General features: G+C 39.1%; 1 protein-coding gene across 6 annotated transcripts in view; it reads left to right on the top strand.

The window, feature by feature from the left end:
- ITGB8 (integrin subunit beta 8) overlaps positions 1-7,662 on the top strand; it is a 49,180-nt gene extending 41,518 nt beyond the window's left edge. For 5 of the 6 annotated variants that reach the window (XM_048303832.1, XM_048303815.1, XM_048303823.1 and 2 more), the window contains 2 exons: positions 7,194-7,319; positions 7,554-7,662. In XM_048303832.1, coding sequence (XP_048159789.1) covers positions 7,194-7,319; positions 7,554-7,601 — 174 coding nt within the window. In that variant the 3' untranslated portion in view covers positions 7,602-7,662. Of the gene's footprint in view, positions 1-46; positions 5,635-7,193; positions 7,320-7,553 lie in introns of those variants that run through there. The other variant, XM_048303807.1, reaches the window with a different exon arrangement.
- The last annotated feature ends 15,525 nt before the right edge of the window (positions 7,663-23,187 follow it).

Genomic DNA, 23,187 nt, shown 5'->3' with positions numbered 1-23,187 from the left:
TAAAAGTTAGCTAATTGCTGATAAAACTTGTATCTTCTCCTTCAAGGATAAGATGTTTTTGCCTACAGTTTGTACAAGAACAGTAACATACAGACGTGACAAACCAGAGGAAATAAATATCGACATCAGCAAGTTGCGATTAAATGAAACTTTCAAGTGTGAATTCTGAAGACTGCAAATGTCTATTTCCATCATGCTCGACTTTTAAAAAGCTACCTTTTGTACTCTGTGGGAGTCTTGACTGTTGCCATATGGTTTTTTGTTGTGCATTTTGTTGAATACTGTAACAAAGTGACATGTAAACATATTCACATTATGTGATTATGTTTGGAACTATAGCTGCTGTATTTTTTAAAACTTTTTTTGAAAGAGAAATGTGCGTTACTACTGTTCAGAAACATTAGTGTTGATGTAGCACTTTAGCATATTCTAATTTATTTAGTTATGGCCTAGAATGTAGATAGAAACCGGTCTGACAAAGCACTGATCTCACTCTACATGTAGCTAGTACTGATGTGCTCTGTGGGAATGGAAAAAAGCTGTGACTGAAGTATTAACAGTGCTGTATATTATAGCAATAGATGAAACTATTAAAATGCTCTTAAATAGAGTAAATGGTACTTTTATAGTTCTCTCAGTTGACAAATTCCACTAATTTGTCTGCTTATGCCTCTTATTTTTTCCTCATAAAAATGATGGGATTAAATGAATGTTTAGTTCCTGGTATGGGTGCATGTTGTGTGTGTATACACACACATATGCATGCACACGCAGGTAAATTATATATATAATTTTTATATGGATGATGTCACTTAAAGATAATTTATATCTGATAAAGAGTAATTTTTAGGTTTTTTACTTGTTTAAATATAACCTCCCATTTTATACAAAATTTAAGGTGTTTGGAAACTGAGTGGCTACAGAAAATGAGTTCTTCTGTACAACAGCATAGTCTACATGATGATCACTGCCAGCAGACTTCGCATTTAGAATCAGCAGCATCAATTCCATTGCAAATAGATAAATTATACCAGAGCTGTGTTTGGTTTGCTAGCTACATGTCAGTGTTTTGCCAAATAAAGACTTTGATCTTTTTGTATGATGTCAGGCATAAGTCTGATTTTACATGTGCTCTTTTCTCTATGTAAATTAGTTTATGAGATTAGGTTTTGTAAGTTTTTTTGTAACCACTTCAGTTTTTGTGACTGTGCATTGAGAAATATGTCCAGTGTGTGATGGGGAAAAGAACCTGCAATTTAGAAGAAGGTGAGGAAAATAGAACTCTTTTTTCTTAAGAGAACATACTTACTGACTTTATAAATATGGATCAGATTCTGCCTTCAGAAGTGGGCAAAACTCTTCCAAACATGGTGGGACCAATATAAGCTTGTCTGAGAGCAGAATGTGAGCTACAAAGTCAAGCAGAAGCATTTTTTTTTTGCCCCCGAAACCAGCTAGAATGGTAGAAGGCATGTTATTGCTCTATGGGCGTTGGAAGTGTCAGTCTGATTTACTAACTCTGTGCTGCTGAAACCCTACAAAAATCTGATCAACCTCTAATGCACTAAAACATTGCTGACAAAAAGAAAAATCACCTCAGAAGACAGTACATCATTTTAACAACATTTATTATTAATACTAGATATTGTCACTATTTGTCATAGACAAGAGTTACAGAAACAAAGCAGGACTTCCTTATGTGCAGTTTGTAGAAATTACTTGTATTTCCTATTCTGTATTTCTTACGTAAATTCCCACTGAAACCTGAGGAGTATGAGGATTGAAAGGAAGACAGGATGTAGAAAAATGATGAGTGTTTTATGAGTGTTAAGTTTCTTGGGTAATGGATCAAGTGGGATTGGGAAAAATAATATACAGACAATGGGCCTTTCATTAGTCATAAAAGCTCTAGACCTTTGGGTCTTGACTGTGTTTTAAAAAAACCTGTAAATTGGACTATTAAATGTTTCTAAAGCAGTCTCCAAAGTAGGCCTTCAGCTTTCTACCATACAAAGTGTCTCATTTAACAAAAAGAGTATTTCTTTACACTGACCCTGACTTTAGTGATAGCTTAATTGTAGATTAATTCTGTAACCTATCAAGTACACTTTAAACTCTTTCTTTTAAAATGTTTTCCTTCTGTGTAAATTAAAAGATTCCAAACAATTGGTTTCGGTGGGATAAAGATAAAAGATTGATAAAGGTTGACCTGCTGTTACTCTTGTCACAATTCATGGCTATTTGTGAGTGGGAAACAAATCTTTGGTTGTCTATTTAACTTAACAAAAAAAAAAATTCGGTGCTTAGTGGAGTATATCTAAGTATATAAAAAAGAGGTTAAGTATGTTTTTTAAACAGTGTTATAAACCCTTTTAAAAAAATATTCCTCACCGTATAATGGCCTTTAAGTGTGTACTGAAGTGTTTACTGAACAAATAACTATCTTTTTTTCTTTAGAAATTACTTTTCACTCTTAGAGGGAGTTCAGTTTTGTGGGTAGGGGACAATGGAACTGGGTTCTTGGTGGAAGAAAGACTTGAGCTGTAATACCCATCTTCCAGACACATCATGCTGCTACTGCTTTTCTTCTGTAGCACTTGGCATTGCAGTGCTGCCTGTGAAGGGGCACGGCTAGTATTTCCTTATCAGACACCTGCCTGAATGTTTAAAATGCTCTGGTCAGATAGAGCAGGCTCACAGGACAAATTGCACTGTAAACTGCCTGCTGTCCTGAGATTAAAAAATGGATATTTAAAAAAAAGAAAAAGAAAAGAAAAAAAAAAGGAAAGAAAAAAATAAAACACAAAAAATAGCTTTTTTTGCATCTCCCTCATGGTTTTGCTGTATTGTGGAAGAGGCTGGTGAAAGAGAATAAGCTGCTGCTAATGTGACAGGTCAAGGCTTTTAGAAAGCCCATGGGGAGCTTATACAGAGCAGGATTCTTGGGAGGAGGCTTTGTTTCTAGGGATGGAATCTATCCATGAGAAACTCTGGCTTTGCTTGGTACTTGTTTCCCTCTGCCTTTGACCATGTTTTTCAGAAGGGCTGCTGCAGGAGATGAATAGCTCAACAAAAGCCTCACTATTTAGGGAGCTGTGTTCCCTCAGCACATGACCTTAAATGAGAAAGCAGCCTTTAATTCACAAGGAATTTCTTCAGTGATTGCAGGACTGTGCTTCCTATAGTGCTTAATATGGGAGATATTAAAGGCAAATTAGTTCATATTAGTTTTCAATGTATTGTGCGTCAAAGATGTTCATAAAAATGGGGGAAAAAATAACTAACCTCAGAATAGAATGTTCCAAAGTTCTCAAATAACACTTCTTATACTGGGCTTCTTCAAGAAAAATTGAAGTCAAATAATTCTACTGCATGCTTATATCCAAAAATATACCAGCAGATACTGTTGCATCTCATCATTGGTTTGGGGAATTGTTTTTAGATTTGGTCCCACAAACAGAGCATGTGCATGACTTTTCACAGCATATTTGTTACTGTTAAAATCCATATGTATAATTTTCAAATTCTAGTCCCCCTTTTTTTAACCTTTGACTGGTTATTTGCCTAACTCTTCAGAAACTGCATGTTTATGTAATTAAAAAGTATGTATTTTACTTCAGATTTTTTTTGAGTACTGTAAAATGAAGAAATGCTATGAAATAGTTATTGCCAAGCATCATGACTACACTAATAAGATTGCTGCAGAAGTGTGTGGGAAAATAGCTGTTTCATCCAGAAAACGTGCACATGGTATGCAAGGAATTTTCATTGTGCCCAGCTGAAATTCCCTTACATTTGCAAGGACGTTAAAAGTGAACCTTAAAAAGGAAGGATGTTCCTATGGGCATAGTTTACATTTTAGCTATTATTTACAACTGGATTTATTTTTTCCTCTCTATGATGTCATGAAAACCTGCTATGTAAAGCATTTTTCAGACTGCAATGGAAAAATATTATTTTCCCAGTCTGATCATATATAATATTTATTTCCTGCTAAATGTGCATGTTTTGCAAACCATGGAAGTAAGTGTGTGAAACAGCTTCAAGCAACCCCTCATCCTAAAAGCAGACATAGGGTCTGGTGATGCCCAGGGTAGAGACATGCAAGGGCACAGCTGCCTGTGTGGAGACTTCAAGGGGGACAGCATCCCTGCAGAAATGGTGCTCTGAGATCTTGCTTCGCCTTCTGTCAGGGCAGGAAACCTCTCCAAAGTAGGTTGGCTTGGCAGCAGTGGTGTCCTAGGTTTGCATCACAGGCACTTGGCCCCACACTGGGACTACGTTATGTGCAGTGTGAACACTAATGCTGCGGGCTTTTCGCATCTTTACTCACCAAAAATGCCTGCCCGCAACCCAGCAAGGGACAGCCTGTAAACTTGGATGCTTCAGACCTCCATTAAAGCTTCTGGGGAGTATTTGGGCACCTGCCCATTGACTTCCCACCAGCCCCTGGATCTCCACCAGCCAGCCTTAAGGAATGCAAGCTGTAGCTGGAAAGGGCACTTCTCACAGAGGCATTTGTGCTGAGTCAGTGCTGGGTGACACCTACTCTGGCGAGTGGCGAGTAACGCATGGTGCCAATGTCTTGGCTTCCCTTTTGCAAGAGAGGGGAAAGCAGAAATGGGGCAATAGTTAAGAAAAACACTAATTTTTAATTCTTGAGACTGCTCTGATGCACAAGTATCTGTTGGCTCTTATAGAGAATTGAAGTCCATGGAGAGGGGGGAAAAAAGGTTAAAATTAATCAGTGGGAATGCATCTCTACAGTGAGCCAAATCAGTTTCACTGAGAGCAAGCCAGCTCAGAGTGGTTGGCCTGCTGGAGGGGGGATGGGGGGAAGAAAAATCCTAAAATTTCTAGATTCTTAAACTTCAGAAAAGCTGTTCTGAATTGCATGTTCTCTTTGTTTCCTTTTCTGCACATGCTTTTAAAAAAAGTACGTATTTACTAAAATAAAAATAAAATTAAAATATCTTGCATTTGTTAAAATAATGGCTTCTGTCCAAATTCTAACATTTCATCCTGATACCTATATTGTACTTGGGCTGTTTCAGTTATATTTTGAAGGGAGATGTTTGAAAGATGAAAGAGTCTTTTGCAGAGGCATTAGTGTTGGATGAATTCACTGTGCTGACATCTTCACTCTTACCTACTACTGCTTCAAAAATAATGCTACTTTAAAGTGTCTTACTTAGCGATTGTGTGACAGCTATTAATAATACTACAGTTTTAAACTTTCTATTTAACATATACTACCTTTTATAAAAAAATATAGAGAGATAAATAATGTGTCTCTAGATTTTATGCAGAGAGAATGTTAGTAAGGGAAGAGGTTTTAAATCTGATAACTTCTTACTGCTCATTTTGCATTTTAAATGATACTTTTAAATCACTACTTTTGTTCATCTGGAAATATACTTAATATTTTATTATTTAAAATAGTATACTTTTATAGTTGTTTTATTAATTTCAGTTGACTACTAACTTCTATGGTGATATTTATTAATGAGTTGACACTGTAGTATATTGAGATGTTTATTTTTCTATCAGAGCTGTAACAACTATGACATAGCATTATTTTAATGCAACATCATTGTACTTGCTCTCTAAAAAATAAAATCAATATTTAATCCATATGGATTTTTCATATTTTTAATATTAAATATGTCTGTGACAAGGAAGAGATGTTCACCTCCTTTTAAAAGTATAAAGCACACTTACTGAGGTGCACAGATGTCTGCAAAGGGAAGCATATGATTGTGGTTATTTTAAAATTGAGCAATACTGTGTCCAGAGAGGTAAAATACAAAGAATACCTTGTTTATCAGATGTAGGCAAACGGGTGGATGCAGATTCAGGATGAACTTTGAGAAGATGGGAAGGAAAAAAATGCTATTTATCAGTATGGAGGTGCAGCTGGTTAACTTTGCCCAACCCAACTGAAACATGAATGGACCAGGAGGTGCTACTACTTTGTAGAGAACAAGAACACACTTCCTGTACAAATACAGTCTGTAGATTGATAAGTGGTTGTGATAGCCTCTCTTCTCCTTTGCTCTCTTGGGTGGCAGAGGTGCTGGATTTCTGGGAATGGGTAAATCTCTCTGCAGATGCCTCATGTCTGCCACTCACTGCACATTTGGGTCTCTTTACGAGTACTGGTGAAAACACATCACTGGTGGGGAAGGTAACACATTCTGTTCTTGTTCAGAAGCAGTCATAGCATTTACTTTGCACAGTGGCACGAAATTGCTCTTGAAATGGACTTTAGCTGTGCCCTATATAAGGACATTCAAAATTTGCCATGATGCCTCAGTAAGAGACATCTGTGGCACTAAGACATCTGCCAGACCTCACTGGTAAAACTACCCATCCATGCTGCTAACATGATCCAGTTTTTGCTTTTAGGAGTGAGAGAGCTAGAATCAAGTGACAAGTGATGTGTTCTCAGTCATCACATAACTAACTTAGTGTCTAGGACTTAACAATAAAAGAGAAATACTAAGAAAAGGTCAAAACTGACAAGAAAAAAATAAGTAAATATCACAAGGAAAATCTGTAAATCATTTTTGCTTCTTTTATCAAAGCAAGGAACATCATCCCAATATATGCATGGTGAGACTGAGTCTGAGAAATTTCCTTTCACAGATGCTGTAATCAACCTTCACTGACACCCAGAGCAAGAACATGCAACCAGTCCTACAAACAGAAATACACATTTTCCTTGAAAGCTCTTTATTGAGGAAATATTAATGTTATCATTACTCCAAGTAAACATAAACCTAGATCTGAACTTCAGACACACAATTCAAGTGTACAGTTTGAGCGAGAGCCGTAGGCCTCCATTTTTCCATTTGGCAGTAATCTTGAAGCCAAGGTTTTGTTAACACTGAAGTCTCCTATAGCCAGTGATCCTGGCACCGAGCGTGTTGCATATCCTGTATGTTGTGAAATGATGGTAAGTGCTCTGTATGAAATCTTTCTTTCTTTCTTTCTTCTTTCTTCTTTCCTGTGTTCTGAAATCCAGCAACTGAGTCATGCCTATATACCTTTCAATATCCAGGAAATGACAACGTTTTGACATTAGTGGCATTGTATTTAGCCAGTTTTTGCCCATATATACACTGTTGTCTGCAAGGGCACAACAGTACTGAATTTGACTCCAATGTAACACAACTGCTATTTTGTTGCAGATGCCATTGCCAAGGAAAAGGCTTGCTGGCTGGACTCACCAAAGAGAAAAGAAACCTCAGTTACAGCCTCTAAAGCTGGAGGAGGAAAGAGATCCTGATTTCAGCCACATTTTTGACACCAGTCATGTAGGTGCATGCTATTACACAATTTCTCTGCCTGCATGATTCCTTTTGTGGTCGGTGCAGAATTTGATCCAATATTCAGAGAGGATGGCATTAGGGAGAGTTGGTTTGAGTGAGTATCTGAATATGCCTGATGACAACCTAAAGATGATGATTAGAATTAAAAATAAAAACTTTTTTAACAGACTGACTAGTAAGGAGTTAATCTGAAAAGTGGGTGGTTTCTTTTGCTTTCAGGTCTGCAACAAAGACAAGAACCTTGGAAATGCCTTCCTGCTACCCTGAGTTTAAAGCCAAGCAGTTTAATGTATTTTATGAAGTAAATAAAAATCTAGTTTTACAGAAACCCAAGTGGTCTGAAGCTGTGATTAGAACACAGGTACTGTCAGTTCTTCTGGCTGCTCATCTTCTGCTTTGGAGCCTTGGAGTGGTCCAAGTTGGGTTGGACTGTACAAAATTCATATAAAGTAGATGTAGGCTGCCAATCTGATTTATTAGCACTCAAGAGGCCCCAACATTATCATCTGGTTCCTCATCCCAGGGAAACTGTGGTGGGTGGCAGAAGGCAGAATTTGCCTTATGTTTTGCAAACCATTCTATCTCCTCAGCACAGAGCATAGCATGGTCTCTGATTATTTTCCTGGCCTTGAACTGCATGATTCATGAAGGACAGTTACTGTTTAATAAAGTTGATGTGTATGCAAGCAGATAAAACTAAACTATTAACCACAAAAGCATAGTTATGCCAAGTTATGTCACATATGCTTATTGAAATCAGTACATGTGATGTATTTCTTTCAGCTCTGCAGCTTGCCAAGTCCCCCTTTTGGGGCTCTAAGCCTCATCCTAAGCCTCTTGTTTATGCCTGAGCAGTGTGGAGAGCCCAGGACCTGTTTCTGAGTGGTGTTCTTCTGCTCTCAAAACTTCTCAGAGGAGAAGCCTTTCTCACAAACCCCATTCTGACTTTTTGGGCTTTGACCATAGCCTTAACACAGGCATTCTGAAAGCATCACTGAGGCTGTAAGATACTTGGCTACATTGCTGAGGAGACAGAGGACATGACAGTGGATGGGTTTTTCACAAAATTTTCAGACACATTTTTGCTTTACTCTGCTCTATACCAAGCAGGAATTTCAAAGACTTATACACCTTAATCAAGGTGTTCTCTAGATTTTCCTTGTCTTCAGGAGTGTTTATGGTCAGCTTCTTTCCTTGAATCATTTTGCAGCTGCACCCAGGGGAAAAAAAAAAAAACCAGCTAAAAAATACTTCCTGTCTTTCTCAGCTTCTTTTCAGCTTCTTTTCTCAGCTTCTTGTGCATCTCTCAATATCTAAATTGAGCTCTACCTGAGTCTTCTTTGAAAATTGCAGATGCAAGATCAGAGGGCTTCATCAGGAAACAGCTGATGAGGAAAGCTTTTTTACTTTGGGGCAAAAAACAGCAAGTTAAAGTCTGTAGTGCAAAGCTAAACAGAGTGTCTCTGAACTTGGTCAGGTGCAGTCCCTTTCCCCTGCTCTTTTCCAGAGTTAAGAAGTAATGGCTATTTCTTGGTGTACTAGCCAGTCCTCAGAGACCCACAGGAATTCTCCTGCTGTAAGCTTTAAATCACAACTTCTGCAAGGTGTATGCAACATACAAACCCCAGAGACATATTTCTCTTCTAATATCCCCATTCCAATGACAATTTTTATCATTTATAAATATTTCTTTCTGTATAGCTTTGTGTGTGTGTGTGTGTGTGTGTGTGTGTGTGTGTCTCCATATTCCATCCAAATTAACTTTTCCTCAGCATCAAGAAGTCCATCTCTGATTGTTAAACAGCCTGTCAGTCTATATGCAGACGTAGTCTCACATACTTTTTTTGTATATATTTAAAATGGGATTCCTCCCCTAATTTCTTATGCATAGCAGGATCTTCCTTTTAAAATTCCTGTTTCTCTTAATGGCTAGGCTGCTGTCCTGTCAGAACTGTGACTTGAATTGTTCGCTGATGTTCTTATTTATTCTTTGTGCTTTTATCCTTTTTGGCTGCTGCCTGCCTAGCACATTAAACCTAAAACATAGAAGACAGACACAACACCTTACACCGGAATTTTTGGTTCACAAATAGGTCCTAATCACAATGTCAAAAATAACAAATGAATGTTTCCTTAGCCAGTTTTATCTCGTGCCTTTGATTTTTTCAAAGAAAGAATAATTTGGCACAAAGAAAGAAAAGATAATGTGTCAGATCGTTTTCAAACCCAAAAAGTGTCATTCTCAGAAGGAAGATTTATTACTGTGTGACAGATTGAAAGTGTTTCATGCTGTCTAAAAAGAAAACCAAGTAGATTAATTTCCAGACCCAAAACCAAACAAAACTTGGTTTCAACAATTTTGTCCAAGGTTCACTTCTGTGAAATTTGTGGGCCCTTGTGGTTCAGCTGAAGACTGTGTTAGAAGTGAACATGCTGAGCATCTTTAAATACCAAGTCCATAAGATCTCCTTTGATATCAGATATATGACAATTTAGGAATGTTAATGTAATATGTTATATTCCTTCTTTAAAAACCACAGCTTTTTACAGAACCTATTTGGTAATCCAAAACATAAGAAGCTTTATTTATTTTCTTAGCTGATACTCTCTCTAGGGTCACAAAGAATTTCTGCTAGCAAATATTGTGGAGTATTCTTACATTTTCTATTTATCCCCTTTTGATTCACCAGAAAAAGTAATTTGGATTTGAACTACCTGAAAATAATGCAGTGCATCATTTACTGTAATTTCCTGTACTAACCAAGAACTTTGCTTGTCTAATTAGCTGGCTTTTTGTCAAGTACTGTACTCAATTACTTTTTTCCCCATTTTTTTCCTTTTTTTTTTTTTTTTTTTGGTGGGGAAGGAAAATTCAACAAATATCTGTCAGCATCACTTGAAATGCCTCAAAAGAAAGTGTGTTACTTAGTCTAATTGCTGTTAATTAGAGATACATTTGGTGCCCTAACTCCTATGGAATTCAAGTGTTTTTACCTTGCCAAATTTTACTCCCTTACTTGGTCAGTGTTTGGTTCCTGCTGCTTCCTTAGGTCAATGCAAGTGCTTGCCAGCAAAGTCTGCAATTGCCCTTTGAACCAATGAACTAAGGGAATTGCTATTCTTCAGCAAGCTTTGGCAAAGACAACAGTGCTGTAATTTTTATATGATCATAACACCTGGGCTATTGAAGTTTTATTGGATATAAAGTGTATAGTCAATTTATACACAGCCACCCTGAAGTCACCAGTATAACATACCTGAAATCTCACTAATTTTAAGGGTTGGGATCTGAGAGACTTCCTTGAGGAACTTTTTTTTTTTTCAGTATTTTTGAGATCTCCCTTGAAATGGCACTTTTAGATACTTTATTCCCCCCCCCACCCCGGTGCCTCCCTAGAGGTCATTAAAATAGGATTTAATTTACAGTATTCACAAGGAAGGAGAATGACACCGTCCCCTCCTTACCTAAGGGATGCAGAAGTGACAAGCGCTCTCACAGCACCATAACCATGTTCCTTACTTTTTATATCAGTACCCCATGAGAATAGCCTGATTTTTTTCAAACCTGGAGTCCATCTAGCATGGTATAGCTGTCTCCAGCAGTGGAGACAAGCTGCCATGGGAAGCATAAGCACACTCCAACTGTATATTACTTCCATGAGGTCCCCTAGCCTCAAGTCGTTTTTCAGCACAGGGAATTTCCTACATCTAATTACTTTGTTTAATCAGTAACCCTCACTTTCAGGTATGTGCCATTGAGCTTACTTAAAAAAAAAAAAAAGGAAAAAAGTCACCCACCAAGTCTGGAACTGCTGCATGAGGAAGAGCTTTCTCTGGTTTTGAATGCAGCATTTTGAATGCAGGAGCTATGGGCAACCAAGCAAACAGAGTGGACATTGAACCCCAGCCACTTTTCTGGAAAACTTGTCATGTGTTTCCCAGACTGTGGAGTCCAAGCGTACAGAGTCATTTATACCAAAGCCTTTCCTTATCCTTGATCATCTTTGCAGCACTTTTCAGATCCTATCCTATCACTGGCATTCTCCTTTCCTTCATTAAGGATGAGCGAATAGAACTATTTTCAAAATTCAGAATGTACATGACCCACCTGTTTACTAGGGACATCCTGATGTTTCTTGCTTTTCATTTTATAATACTTCCTAACATTTTTATTACTTCATTTGATACAGAATTTTCATGTCTTTCTCCTTAACAGAGGTCTTATACTGAATTATAGCATATTTTCCTGGTTAGCTCTGAAACCATTAAATGAAGGAAAGATGATTTCTCACAGCTCCCTTGAAAACAAATGCTAGAAGTTCAGTTCCATTTTGGCTCAAGAAGAATCTCTGCCTCTCTCCCTCTCTCTCTCTCTTTTTCTCTCTCCTTCATAGCTTCTGTTTATTCTGCACATAGCATCATTCTGGGTGAAGCAGAAATCTCCTCTGGATACCCCCCTCCAGTATTACAGCTCTGCCTTTCCACTTCTGTCTCCAGTTCTGCACAGGCTGTAGCAAATGCTTCACAGAAAGTTCCCACCAAAGTCCTGGTCTCCAGCTTTTTTTTCCCAACATGAAAATCTTTTCCTCCAGAATTTCCTACCTTCTCTATCCTATATGTGATTGATGGTTACCTAAATACTACCCCCTGCAACTCACTGCCTCTGAGGTTTACCAGCTCTGCACTTATTAGGCAAATTTTATGTTTGCCTGTATGTCCGAACCTTTTGCTGGATCAGAGCATTTTTCCCTTCCTGCTGGACATCCTAATTCCAGAAGGGCATTTGCATTAAGAGAGGGCGCATAAAATCCAGTTAAGAGAAACTTGTTACTGGAGTCATGTTTTCTTTCACTTGCCAGTATGATATTTCTGGTTGTCTCATCTGTCAGCCTATGTCTCAGCAGAAGCAAACAGCTTTTTTTAAGACAAAATATTCAGCAACTGCAATGTGTCCTCAATGAATGTCTCCCTTAGCCCACTTCCCTCTGGGCCAGCTATTGACCCTGATATCCATACACATATATGGTGGCTTTCCCACAGAGGCAACACTTATATAAGTCTGCCTCTCTCCCTGTAGGAAAGGTACTTCTAGTGTTTTTCCTTCTTTTTGCCTTCTTGGACAGCTACAACATCAGTTCCTGAAAAAGTCTCTTTTGCCAGCTGCTCCTTTTTCATTAACTTCCCACAGTGCCCTGGCAGCCAGAAGGGCCAACCCTGTCCTGGGATGCATCAGGCACAGCATCACCAGCTGGGCAAGAGAGGGGATTGTCTTGCTCTGCTCTGCACTGGGGAGGCCTCACTTCAAGTCCTGTATGCAGTTTTGGGCACCGCAATATAATAAGGGCATGAAGCTGTTAGAATGTCCAAAGGAGAGGCACAAGAATGATGAAGGATCTGGAGGAGAAGCCATTTGAGGAGCAGCTGAGGTCACTTGGTCTGTTCAGCCTGGAGGAGACTGAGAGGAAACCTCTTTGCAGTTACAACTTCATTGTGAGGGGAAAAGGAAGGGCAAGCACTGATCTCTTCTCTTTGTCAACCAGTGACAGGATTCAAGGAAATGGCCTGAAGTTGTGTCAGGGGAGGTTTAGGTTGGATATCAGGAGAAGGTTCTTCACCCAGAGGGTGGTTGGGCACTGGAACAGGCTCCCCAGGGAAGTTCTGTCAGGCTGGTCACAGCACCAGCCTGACAGAGTTCAAGAAGAGTTTGGACAGTGCTCTCAGGCACATGGTGTGACTCTTGCAGTGTCCTGTGCAAGACACATGGAAGATGAAAATTTTATGTATGGGCCCTAAACAGTCCTGGTGTAAATGATATCATCTGATAACTAGATCATTTGGTAAGCAAGTCTCCCTGAATTATAAGATGAATTTTTAATTAGCTATGACTACGAATTATAAGCTAAATTTTTGATTAAATGCAACTATGGCAATGGAAAGGATTGTTTCTTAGACAACAGTTAAAATGAGACAGAAACAAGAGTGCATCTGGAAAAAGTTAAAACAAGGATTATCATGTCCTTTACTATGGTGACTGTCATTTTAAAAATAGTCTCTTGAGGGGGTGGTAAATCACTATTTTACTCCTAGGTTTTGTTCAAAGACTAAAGTTTTGAACTTCAAAATTTTGGCAGAGATTCCTCCAATTTTTGGCACAGCAGAGTCCCAAATGCACTCCTACATTTGTTGAATCCAAAGAAGTGGAAAATTAAAAACAAGAAAAGACTACTGGGATAACTCTGAAAGTAAGAGTCATCATGACAGAAATCTATTAAGGTATTTTCCACAATATGAATCTCTACTGCTTTTCCACATGGGATGGGTATTTAGATAAAGGTAGACATCTTAACAGACTGAAAGAAGGGACTGACAGGAGCCTTGTGAAACTCAGCAAGGGCAAATGCCAAGTCCTGCACCTGGGACAGACTACCCCATCACACCAGTCTAGAGTAGGGTTTGCCTGTTTGGGGAGCAGCTCTGTTGGGAAGGATCTGTGAGGCCTGGTGGTTGCAAGGTGAATGTGTGACAGCAGAGTCCTGGCATCAAAGCACGCCAACAGCACCATCCTGGGTTGTGATTATGGAAGCATAGCAAGTGAAATGATGGAAGAACTTGTCCCCATTTTACTTAATACTCATTAGTACCACACCTAGATACTGCATCCACTCTTGGGTCTTAGTACAAGAAAGGCATTGAAGACCTTGAGCAAGTTCAGCGAAGGGGTACTGAGATGGTCAGGGCTGAAGCACTTGCCCAGTGAGAAGAGTCCAAGGGATATGGGTTTGTTCGGCCTCAATGAGAGGTGGCTCCAGGCACCAAAGAGCAGCCTGCCGGTGCCTGTGGGGAGGTGATCAAGACAATGGAATCAGCATCTTCTCCAAGATTCACGGTAAGATAATGGGCTGAAACAAGAGTTTGAGATTGGATATTCAGAAAAATGTTCATTCTGAGGGTAATTAAGCATTCTAAGAGATTTCTCAGAGAAGCTGTTGGGTCTCTGTTCTTCAGCTTTTTTGAAATCCAGCCGGACAATATCTTGAACAAACTTTTCTGATGCAGTGTTGCTCTCCTTTGAGCAGGAAGTCAAACTAGAGACCTCTCAAGGTCCCTTCCAATCTGAATAGGTCTGTGAGTCTGTGGGATGTGTGGAGCCTGGTTAGCTCCCAAGCACACATTGCTGTTCCCCTCTGTGTTACCTACATTTGCTTCAAGAGGCTTGCTGTATGCAGGTGGTCAGTGGTACTGCTCGTGACAGTTTGCTAAGGATCTGCTGGGAAGGAAAAGCTGCAATCATCACACTTCTTTACAAAGCAGACAGATACTCTTCATTGAAGAAATAGCTATATAAAGAAACTCAATTCAGTGACATTTATAGCATACATCAATTTTTAAATGTGTATTCCTTATCTGGCCATGGAAGATTTTTGCCATCTGAAACAAAGATCCATACTCTGCTCCAAGGCATATACAAATCCCTTTAGCTTCAGTGGGAATAGCATGCACATAGCTGAGGGCATGGCTTGGCCCATGGTCAATAGCCTTCTAAAAACATTTTTTCCTACTTTTTTTTCTTGCAATATTCTTCTTTTTCCTTTCCAAAGGTTCTGATGTCATTCCTGTTGCTGAAGTTATAGAGCTCAATTTAGTGGGAACATCTTTGAAGTTTAATTAGATTTCTTGAGAAAGACCATGGGTAATCTGAAATACAAATTCACAAGATTGCTTCAGGCCAAAAGTGTCATGCAACAATATTAGACCAAATATTATGCAATTGTTCTGTAATTCATGCTCTCTTCCCACTCATGAGTTGGGTTTGAAAAGCTTGTGGAACATATATGACATATCAGAGAAGTGCCAAATGTTCCTTATGTAGTCCATTCTCATATTTCCTATGGAAAATGTTCCTTCTCACAATCTTCCCTTTCCCACATTAAGATGAAGTTTGTCCATTACACCAGGGTAAAATCATCCATGTCCACAAGATTTCAAGGAAAGCCTCACATGTACACAACATCTGTTCTGACTGCAGCATCCAAGGTCAGGTACGGACTGCATCCATAGAGCTAGCAAGATGAAATATTATATAGTAGACACAGCTGCCATCTATGCCTTTTTTCTAGAAATGCATAAGTGATTATGCAGAATTTTTCACATATGACTATAAAAACTTGAAAATTGAACTTTAGAGCTGTTCTAAACTAGTCCTGGCCTGGTCCATCTGCTACAGCATTTGCAGTGGGTGTGAAATCAGCTCTGATTTGCCTTTGGGGGCAGGGGCAGACAACCAGGAGAGAAGGGCATGAGATTGCACATGCACACTCCTGTGCTTTAGTCAGGTGGTCCCTCACAAGGCACACTGGCAAGTGCAGGGGAGTGGGGAGAGATGCTGTATCCCACAGTCTGACATCTCAGAACTTCCCTCATGCCCAACAGGCAAGTACGTCTGCTTGGCAGCACAGAAGTGAACGCAGCATGGGCTACAGTAGAACAGCATCTTGTCACAACTGCAACATTTTCATCACAGAAAATCCGGAAGTGTATTTTAACAAACTCTGATCTAAAATTTACTCTTGGTTACTTACTGCCCAACCATTTCTGTCTTCAGTGGAAAAGTGACAGCAAAGTTGGTGTCAACTTGTCCAGACATGACTGTCTCCAAGGGCTGACCTGAAACACTAGAGTCACCAAGCTCAACCTAAAACTGCTGCATGTTTGCCCTCTTTGCAAGTACTCCTGGTAATGGGCCAGTATATGATTCCTTGGGCAGAGTCTGCAAGGGAAAGACTAATGGCACACATCTTTGTCAGCAGGTCACGGTGATGACAAACCACATGGTTGCAGTCCATGATACTTCCTTTTTTTAATGAATAGGGGGAAGTTTAAGATCCCATAAGACAAGATCCCACTTGGAGGGGAGATGATATTGCCTTAACCCCACTTTGAACAGACTCAAAGGTATACATGGAGTTATTTGGACCTACTGAATCCACAGGCAAAATCAGCATTTTTTTGGTATCTCTGAAATAAAAGCTTTGTGGATAAAAATCTTCCATTCTGGTCATTCAGTTCTTATTTCTTATAAAAAATTAAAGCAATCATCAAAAGAACAGAGCACATAGAACTTTACTGATGTCGCAACCCACAAACAGCAAGAAATCCCTTTGTGTGAAATAAAACTTATATTTGGTTACAAGCATCATTTTACAGCTTTGAGACCTGATTCATTATGGCAGAGCTCCAGTTTTATAAATGACATTTAGAGTAATGTTAGACTGATGCTGGGATGAATCTGTCTTTTTAATGTTTTAATAGTTTGTTGTTCTTTAACTCTCAGAGTTACGTGTTGAAAAAGTAACAGCTGAATGTAACTTTCACAACTATGAGTCCACTAAAAGTTCCCCACAGGTCTCCTACTGCTGCCTAAGGAAAGGAGTGTGACTATGGATTGAGAATTGAATATGCCATAAAACAGAAGTTTTGGACAATATATTTGGGATAGTTAATATATTTCATGGTGTGTTAATCTGTCATGTGAAAGCTTTAACACATGATCGCTTTGTGGGATGTAAATATGGCATCCATAGAAGGTTCATGAGTACTGGCAAGTTTGTGTCTCTGAGTGTCACACATTTTGCTCTGAAGCCGTGTTCTCCGGGTCACTCAAATGGAACATGACCACCTGAAAGAAGCCATGCAGGCCCATCCAGCCCAAAGCCCCACAGCTGGACCTCACTGACCTGTCATGCTCTCCTCCCCATATTTTCTAGCAGCTGATTTCTAAATCAGGAGATGTATGAGAGCAGTACAACAGATCTGTGGGGCTGGAGCCAGCAGGGGCCAGCTCAGGAGGAGCCCCAGGGGGAAATCCAGCCCCGGTTCATGATTCGCACCCAGCAACTAGGGCTTTATTCTGCTCAGTGCAGCAGTGCCCACACAAGTCAGCAGCTGCAGTCTCTCTTAGTGTAACACACTCCTTTTTGCCCCTTCTTTTCCTCATTTTTAACAGTCTGAGGAAAAAGAATTAGGATCCCTAACTCATATGCCTTCTGTAGGAGAGCTGACTTGTGTGCTACAGACTGGTGGTGTGCCAGGACTTCTTCTTACAGAAAAATGAGTTCTTCGTCTATGATCATGCTTTGGGTTTGTGTAGGAGTGCTTGGTAATATTAAGTACATGCTTTTTTCAGTTTCATCCAGTCATTTTAGGTCTCAGGAGTACTACTCCTTTCTCCCTTCAAGGGGATCCCTCCTCCACAGATGAACTGGTCAGCTATTCATATAAATACTGTTTATTCTTTTGGTTTTGAATTATGCCTATTAAAGAATTTGCTTTGCTGTGAGAGAGGCGTCCCTGGGATTTGGAACTGGCCATGTGCCATGGTTTCCACATGCAAAACCTTGAAGCTACTCTCAGCCTTTCCATTGTGGCTTTGTGCTTTGACAGCCTTCAAGGGTAACATTACTTATTAATTTTCTCTTTTTTGATGTGTGTCTGAAACTAGGTATCTGATTGTGCCTTTCAGACTTTAAAACAAGTTTAAAAAGCAGGAGTCATGGATATGATGAAATCTGGTTTCTCTCCATCTACCAGAAATCTCCCCATCTTTTCCTGATAGCCCCAGCACACTCCTTCATGTCCCTGTTTATTTGGTTGGCAGACAAGGGCCAGAAACAATGCATATGCCCATTGGCAGGCTGGTGTGCCAACAGGACAGCAACAGCCAGCCCTTGGAAAGGGTAGAGGGACACAGTTGTTTCCATATCTTGTGTCCCCAGGTACCATTTTATCCAAACACCAAACTGGCAGAAATTTCTACATTTAAGAACTGTAGGCTGCTTTCTTCTTTCAGAAGTTATGAATGGCAAGTGGCCAGTTGAAAATTAAGTGATCATGCAAATCTCTCTTTCTCCTGCTTTTATTTTTTGTCATTATTTTTTAGGAAACCACACGAGTTAAATCAGCAGTTCTTAAGCTTTTTTTCTGTGGTTGATTTGGGCAAACATTGGTGCCCACCCACTTTGCAGTTCTCACTGTGTTTGTATCTCCTCATGAGAAACTAGCCAAAAACACTGCTGCTGTTGCTGTGTATTACTATTGTACTTCCAATGTTGAATATCAGTCTTATATGACTGGTTTTTTTCTTGAAATACTACTTGGGCAAATAGGAACATATCCCACAGGAGGCAAAATTCATATGTCATAGCCTTCCACGTTATGAATTAATGACATCTTCCCACTTTTCCTTAAGGGAGGAAAAAAGGTGTGGATCCAAAGAATGTCAGCAAGAAAAAGCATCAAGCAATTTCAGTACACTTGGCAGCATGATCAGGACTTGAAATAGAATAAGCAATGAGGTTCCAAAAAGATCAATGGGGAAATTAGGGACACTTCCAGAATTTCAGTGTTTAGGCCTATTAATTATAATTTATTTTTAAAACAATAAATTTTTGATCAGGAAGCTTAATTTCATTTGATAGACCTTTATACTTCACATTTTCAGCCATTTTACTATTTTTTTATTTTATTCACTAATTTGAAGACACTGGAGCTCCATAAACAGCACACAAAGTCAATTACAATATTGTGACAATTGCTCATACAGTGTTTTGGTTGGTTGATCTATTAAAGTAGTAGTGATAACAGAACATCTTAAATTGCACAATAACAATCTGTACTTCCTACTTGGAGTATGATGGTTTTCCAGTTTCATTTATTACACTGTAAATAGCTCCCTTCATCTGGGTTGATTTGTTTATTCAATTAAATCTAAAGAAAAAAGCACCCAGTTTTGCAACAGTTAAATAAAGCAATTGTGCCATCCAGTGGCTAGCTAGGTTAACTCATGTCTTCTTCCACATGATCATTTGGTGTTTCTTTTTTCTTACTCAAAATAATATGTAATTCTTGCAGTGTTCAATGTTCCATGGCTGCATCCCATCTATATATGTAATAAAATTTTATTTCTATTCAAACTTTTTTTTCTAAACTACTTAAACTGAAGGCCCAAAAGAGGAGTAAGACATGCCATATATCCTTCTGGATCAGTCAGAGATAAGTTACAGGTTATTACACACCCTATTATCAAATATCATGGACCATTGGCAACAATGAGCAAAGAAAAACATGGCATTTGTCTACTGTGACCATGGAGCATGGAAAAACCTTTAATGAAGTGTTCCAAATATAACTTTTTGCAGTAACAACTGTGACTGAGTTTATAAATTGGTTCATGAAACATCTCTGTGACTGAAAGAAAAAGTCAGAGGGGCAGAAAATATGGCAAAATAATCCTACGGTATGATTACATTCTTAAATGTCACACTCCTTTCTTGAGCATAATTTCTAAAGCAATTCTCTGGAGCCTAATGTGAGATCTGGGCCTTGTTGCTTGAGTCTGTACTGAGTAGATTGGGAAGAGTGGTCACAAGTCATAACCATGACAAAGCTGAAAATATATCCCTATTTCCAAACCAAAATCTACTGCAATCACTTCCAAGGAAGAACAATCTCCCTGATTACAAGATTTTGTTGGTGATTACAGGCCTCTTCTGGGGAAACTTTCATTGCACAAGTGAACTTATGGCATCCATGTGAAGCCTGCAGTTTGGACAAATGCCACACGTGGGTGTGGAGGACCTGGCATAAGCATATAGGCATATTTTGCCTCAAATATTCAGACTGTGATCAGACGAGAGGGTCTCACAAAGGTGGGGCAGCACTATGCTGAGACAACTTCTTTTTCCACCTTGAGACTCACTCCTACCCTCCCCGACTGCCTTCCTGGAGGGCTCAGAAGGGCTGACTGCACACGTGCAAACAATGTGGCTGAGTCTGCATGATGAAATGGGATGAAAAATCTCTTTTACATAAGAAGCTTTCACCAGAAAAACTATCAAAGGAAGTGCATCAGTCCTACTCATTCTTTCACTTTGTCCTCTTTTTCTCTTTGTCTCACTACCCCAGACCAACACAGGCTCTAAGGACTGGTGACATTCTTGCTTCTCTTTCTCTTTTTCACCTTTATTTCTCTCCTCTCTTGCTTTGTCTTGTCAAAGTGCAGCTATCATATTCTACCCTCTACTTTGCACTCAAGTTTGTTGCAGGAGTCGGGAGCTTGTTGAAGTGTGTTGTAAAAGTTAAGGGCCTGAGAGAGAACACTTTTGAGACGGAAGAGTGGGCTAGTTGCCAGAGCTAAGGCAATTATACATTAAAGCCAAAGAGAGTTCCCTGAGAAGTGGACTGGTGTCTTTGTTCAGCCTGATGGGAATTTATAACAAGCATTGTTCTTCCTACCAAGCTGGTGGGGACAGTGGGAAAGAAAAAAACAAGCAGCTGCTCTATGGAGGCAAAATGTAAGGGAAGAGTCTCAAACATGTATAGTGTTACACGTAGTGCTACACTATAGAAGAGAAACAGATTCTGATGGACTATCCTGGTTCCTTTTCCTACTCAAGTGCTTTGCCATTGCCTTAAAACACTAACCTTGTGCAGAGGATTTGCACATCCCAGAAACTGTCACCACAAGAAAAAGTGCACCATTAAAATAGAGTGGGGTCCTTGTGCTGTGGGTATGGCTCATGAGGGGACATCTCCCAGTCCCAGCACACAGTGACAGCTTGCTTCTTGTCCAAGACCCTGGTGTTCTCCTGACTGTGGCAACATACTCTTTTAGCAGATAGACTGTCCACTTATTTTCACTTGGGTTTAAATGCAGGTTTTTAGCTCTTGGGCTCTTCATGTAGTCCAGCTGTGGAGCTCCTCCAAGAGCAGCATAAACACATGTTGTGATGCCATACAAAGCTCTCTCTGTCAGTTGCAGTGGCCAAACCATCTCCCATTCTAGCATGTCCTCGCCACTGTCCTTCTCTACATTGACAACACAGGTGTGACTCACTATATCTCAAACTTATCTGTCAAGTGATATCTGTAAGTGATTCCCACCATATTTTCTTGAATGCAAGCAGCAATTCCCCTATGCTAGGACTTCCAAGGAAAGCATTTTGTCATGCCAAGATATGAGAATACTTAAGACTGCGACAATCCTTCTGCTACAGAGACACAGGAAGGTTCTCCCACAAGGAAAACCTTTAGTCTAAGAAAACTATATCTCGACCTGAAGTTTAGAAGGTGGCTATAGATTTAGAGAGTGTCTTTAGAGAGTGCCAGTCCAAGAGGGACTTAAAACAACTGACAAGCATCCAGCATTTTTGAGGCTTCTTAAAAATGAGGCAACAAAATCACTGGACACTTTTAAAATTTTTGCTGAAGATGCTTTGTTCCTGATGCATACAAGCTCATTTGCAAAGAGTGTTTATTCACACTGTGCTTCCACAACTGGAAAGGAGATTCATAGTATTGCTTTTATTTTAGATACCACTAGCTCTTCATAATGAGAGAAATAATAATAATAATAATAATAATATTATATAATAACCTATATTAAATACATTGTAATATATACTAAATATCTAGAGACTATAATACAATATTATACATTGTAATATATACTAAATATCTAGAGACTATAATACAATATTATAAACTATAATAAATATAAAATATATAAATAATAGAAATATAATAATATATATTATAAACAATATAAATATAATACATATAATACATAGATGACGTTATGCTATGTTATATAATGTACATTGCATTCTATTATATCATATTATTTCTAATATAAACAGATCTATTCTCAGAAAACAGATGAGCAACAGCTAAATGCAGATGTTCTCTGCTAATTGTTGTTTTTGTCTTTTCTAAATTGTTCTAAAAAGCTAATGTTTAAAAAATGAAACAAACAAACACACAAAAAACCACAAAGCCCAGCATCAAAGTGTCAGGAGAGATGAAGGACCAAGAGCTTCTGAAGCCAAATTTTTCTCAGCTTCTCAGCTGCAAAACTCTAAACATACAAAATTACCATTTTGAATGTTTGTTTTGGAGAAAAAAAATCATCCTCAAGTGCAAGACCCAGCCTTCCAAGTCAGATAAAGAATTCAGTGCTTTGCAGCCCTTTGAAGAAGGAAAGTGTTGACAGTTGCCACTATTTCACTCCCGCTGAGTGTGTGTCTGCTGGGCAGACCTCTGTCATGCTTCCTGCATGAATCCCACTTATCAAATCCAGCTAAAGTTGGGACCAGGTGCAGATACAGAATTGTGGATGAGATCAGCGTTGCTGTGATAACCATGGTTCACATCAAAGGAGAAAAAAAAAGTTTGAACTGCCTTGAAGAAAGATTAATGAATTTCTATTGAATAATTTTAACCGGACTGAGGACCTAAGGTAGTGTGCAAACAACAATCCTCATATTTAGCACCAAGAGAAAAAACAATATCAGTGTTTTAGCATGGCTAATAGCCTGGCCATGCAGTTAATAATAAGCCAGGTGAAAGGAAGTTATGGTAGGAATATTTTTCCATTTTCACCCTCTTGCTATAATTGTTGGCACAGTTTTTTGAGTCAAATCAGTAAGAAGTAGATAAGGCTGTGATTATTAACCCTCTGACTCCTAACCCTGCCCTGTTAAAACAAAGTTAGAGCTGGGCTGGACCTGCAAACAAGGAGAATTCACTGGGCTGAGCTTTCATTCCACTGGAGTATGTGTAGTTTAAGATATTTCACTGCGTTCAGACTCCTGTGTGCTTGATTTTCATGGTTCCATAGTTAAGTCACTCCACTTCTTTCCCACTCATTTTTGGTTCCCTAAGCCTGTTTGCCTACATACTTGTTCTTGGGGAGCTCTTGGCCCTCCAGGATGAACTCCTGTCACAGTTAAAGCTAATCTCTGATAGCTTTTATATGCCTGGGCCACCTTCCAGAGTCTACTATGTTAGTGCAAAAAAT

This window comes from Corvus hawaiiensis, chromosome 1 (assembly GCF_020740725.1).
Source record: "Corvus hawaiiensis isolate bCorHaw1 chromosome 1, bCorHaw1.pri.cur, whole genome shotgun sequence".
In the NCBI taxonomy this organism is placed as follows: Eukaryota; Metazoa; Chordata; class Aves; order Passeriformes; family Corvidae; genus Corvus; species Corvus hawaiiensis.
Note: the sequence above shows the minus strand (reverse complement) of the source record. Positions and strands in the feature narration are given on the sequence as shown.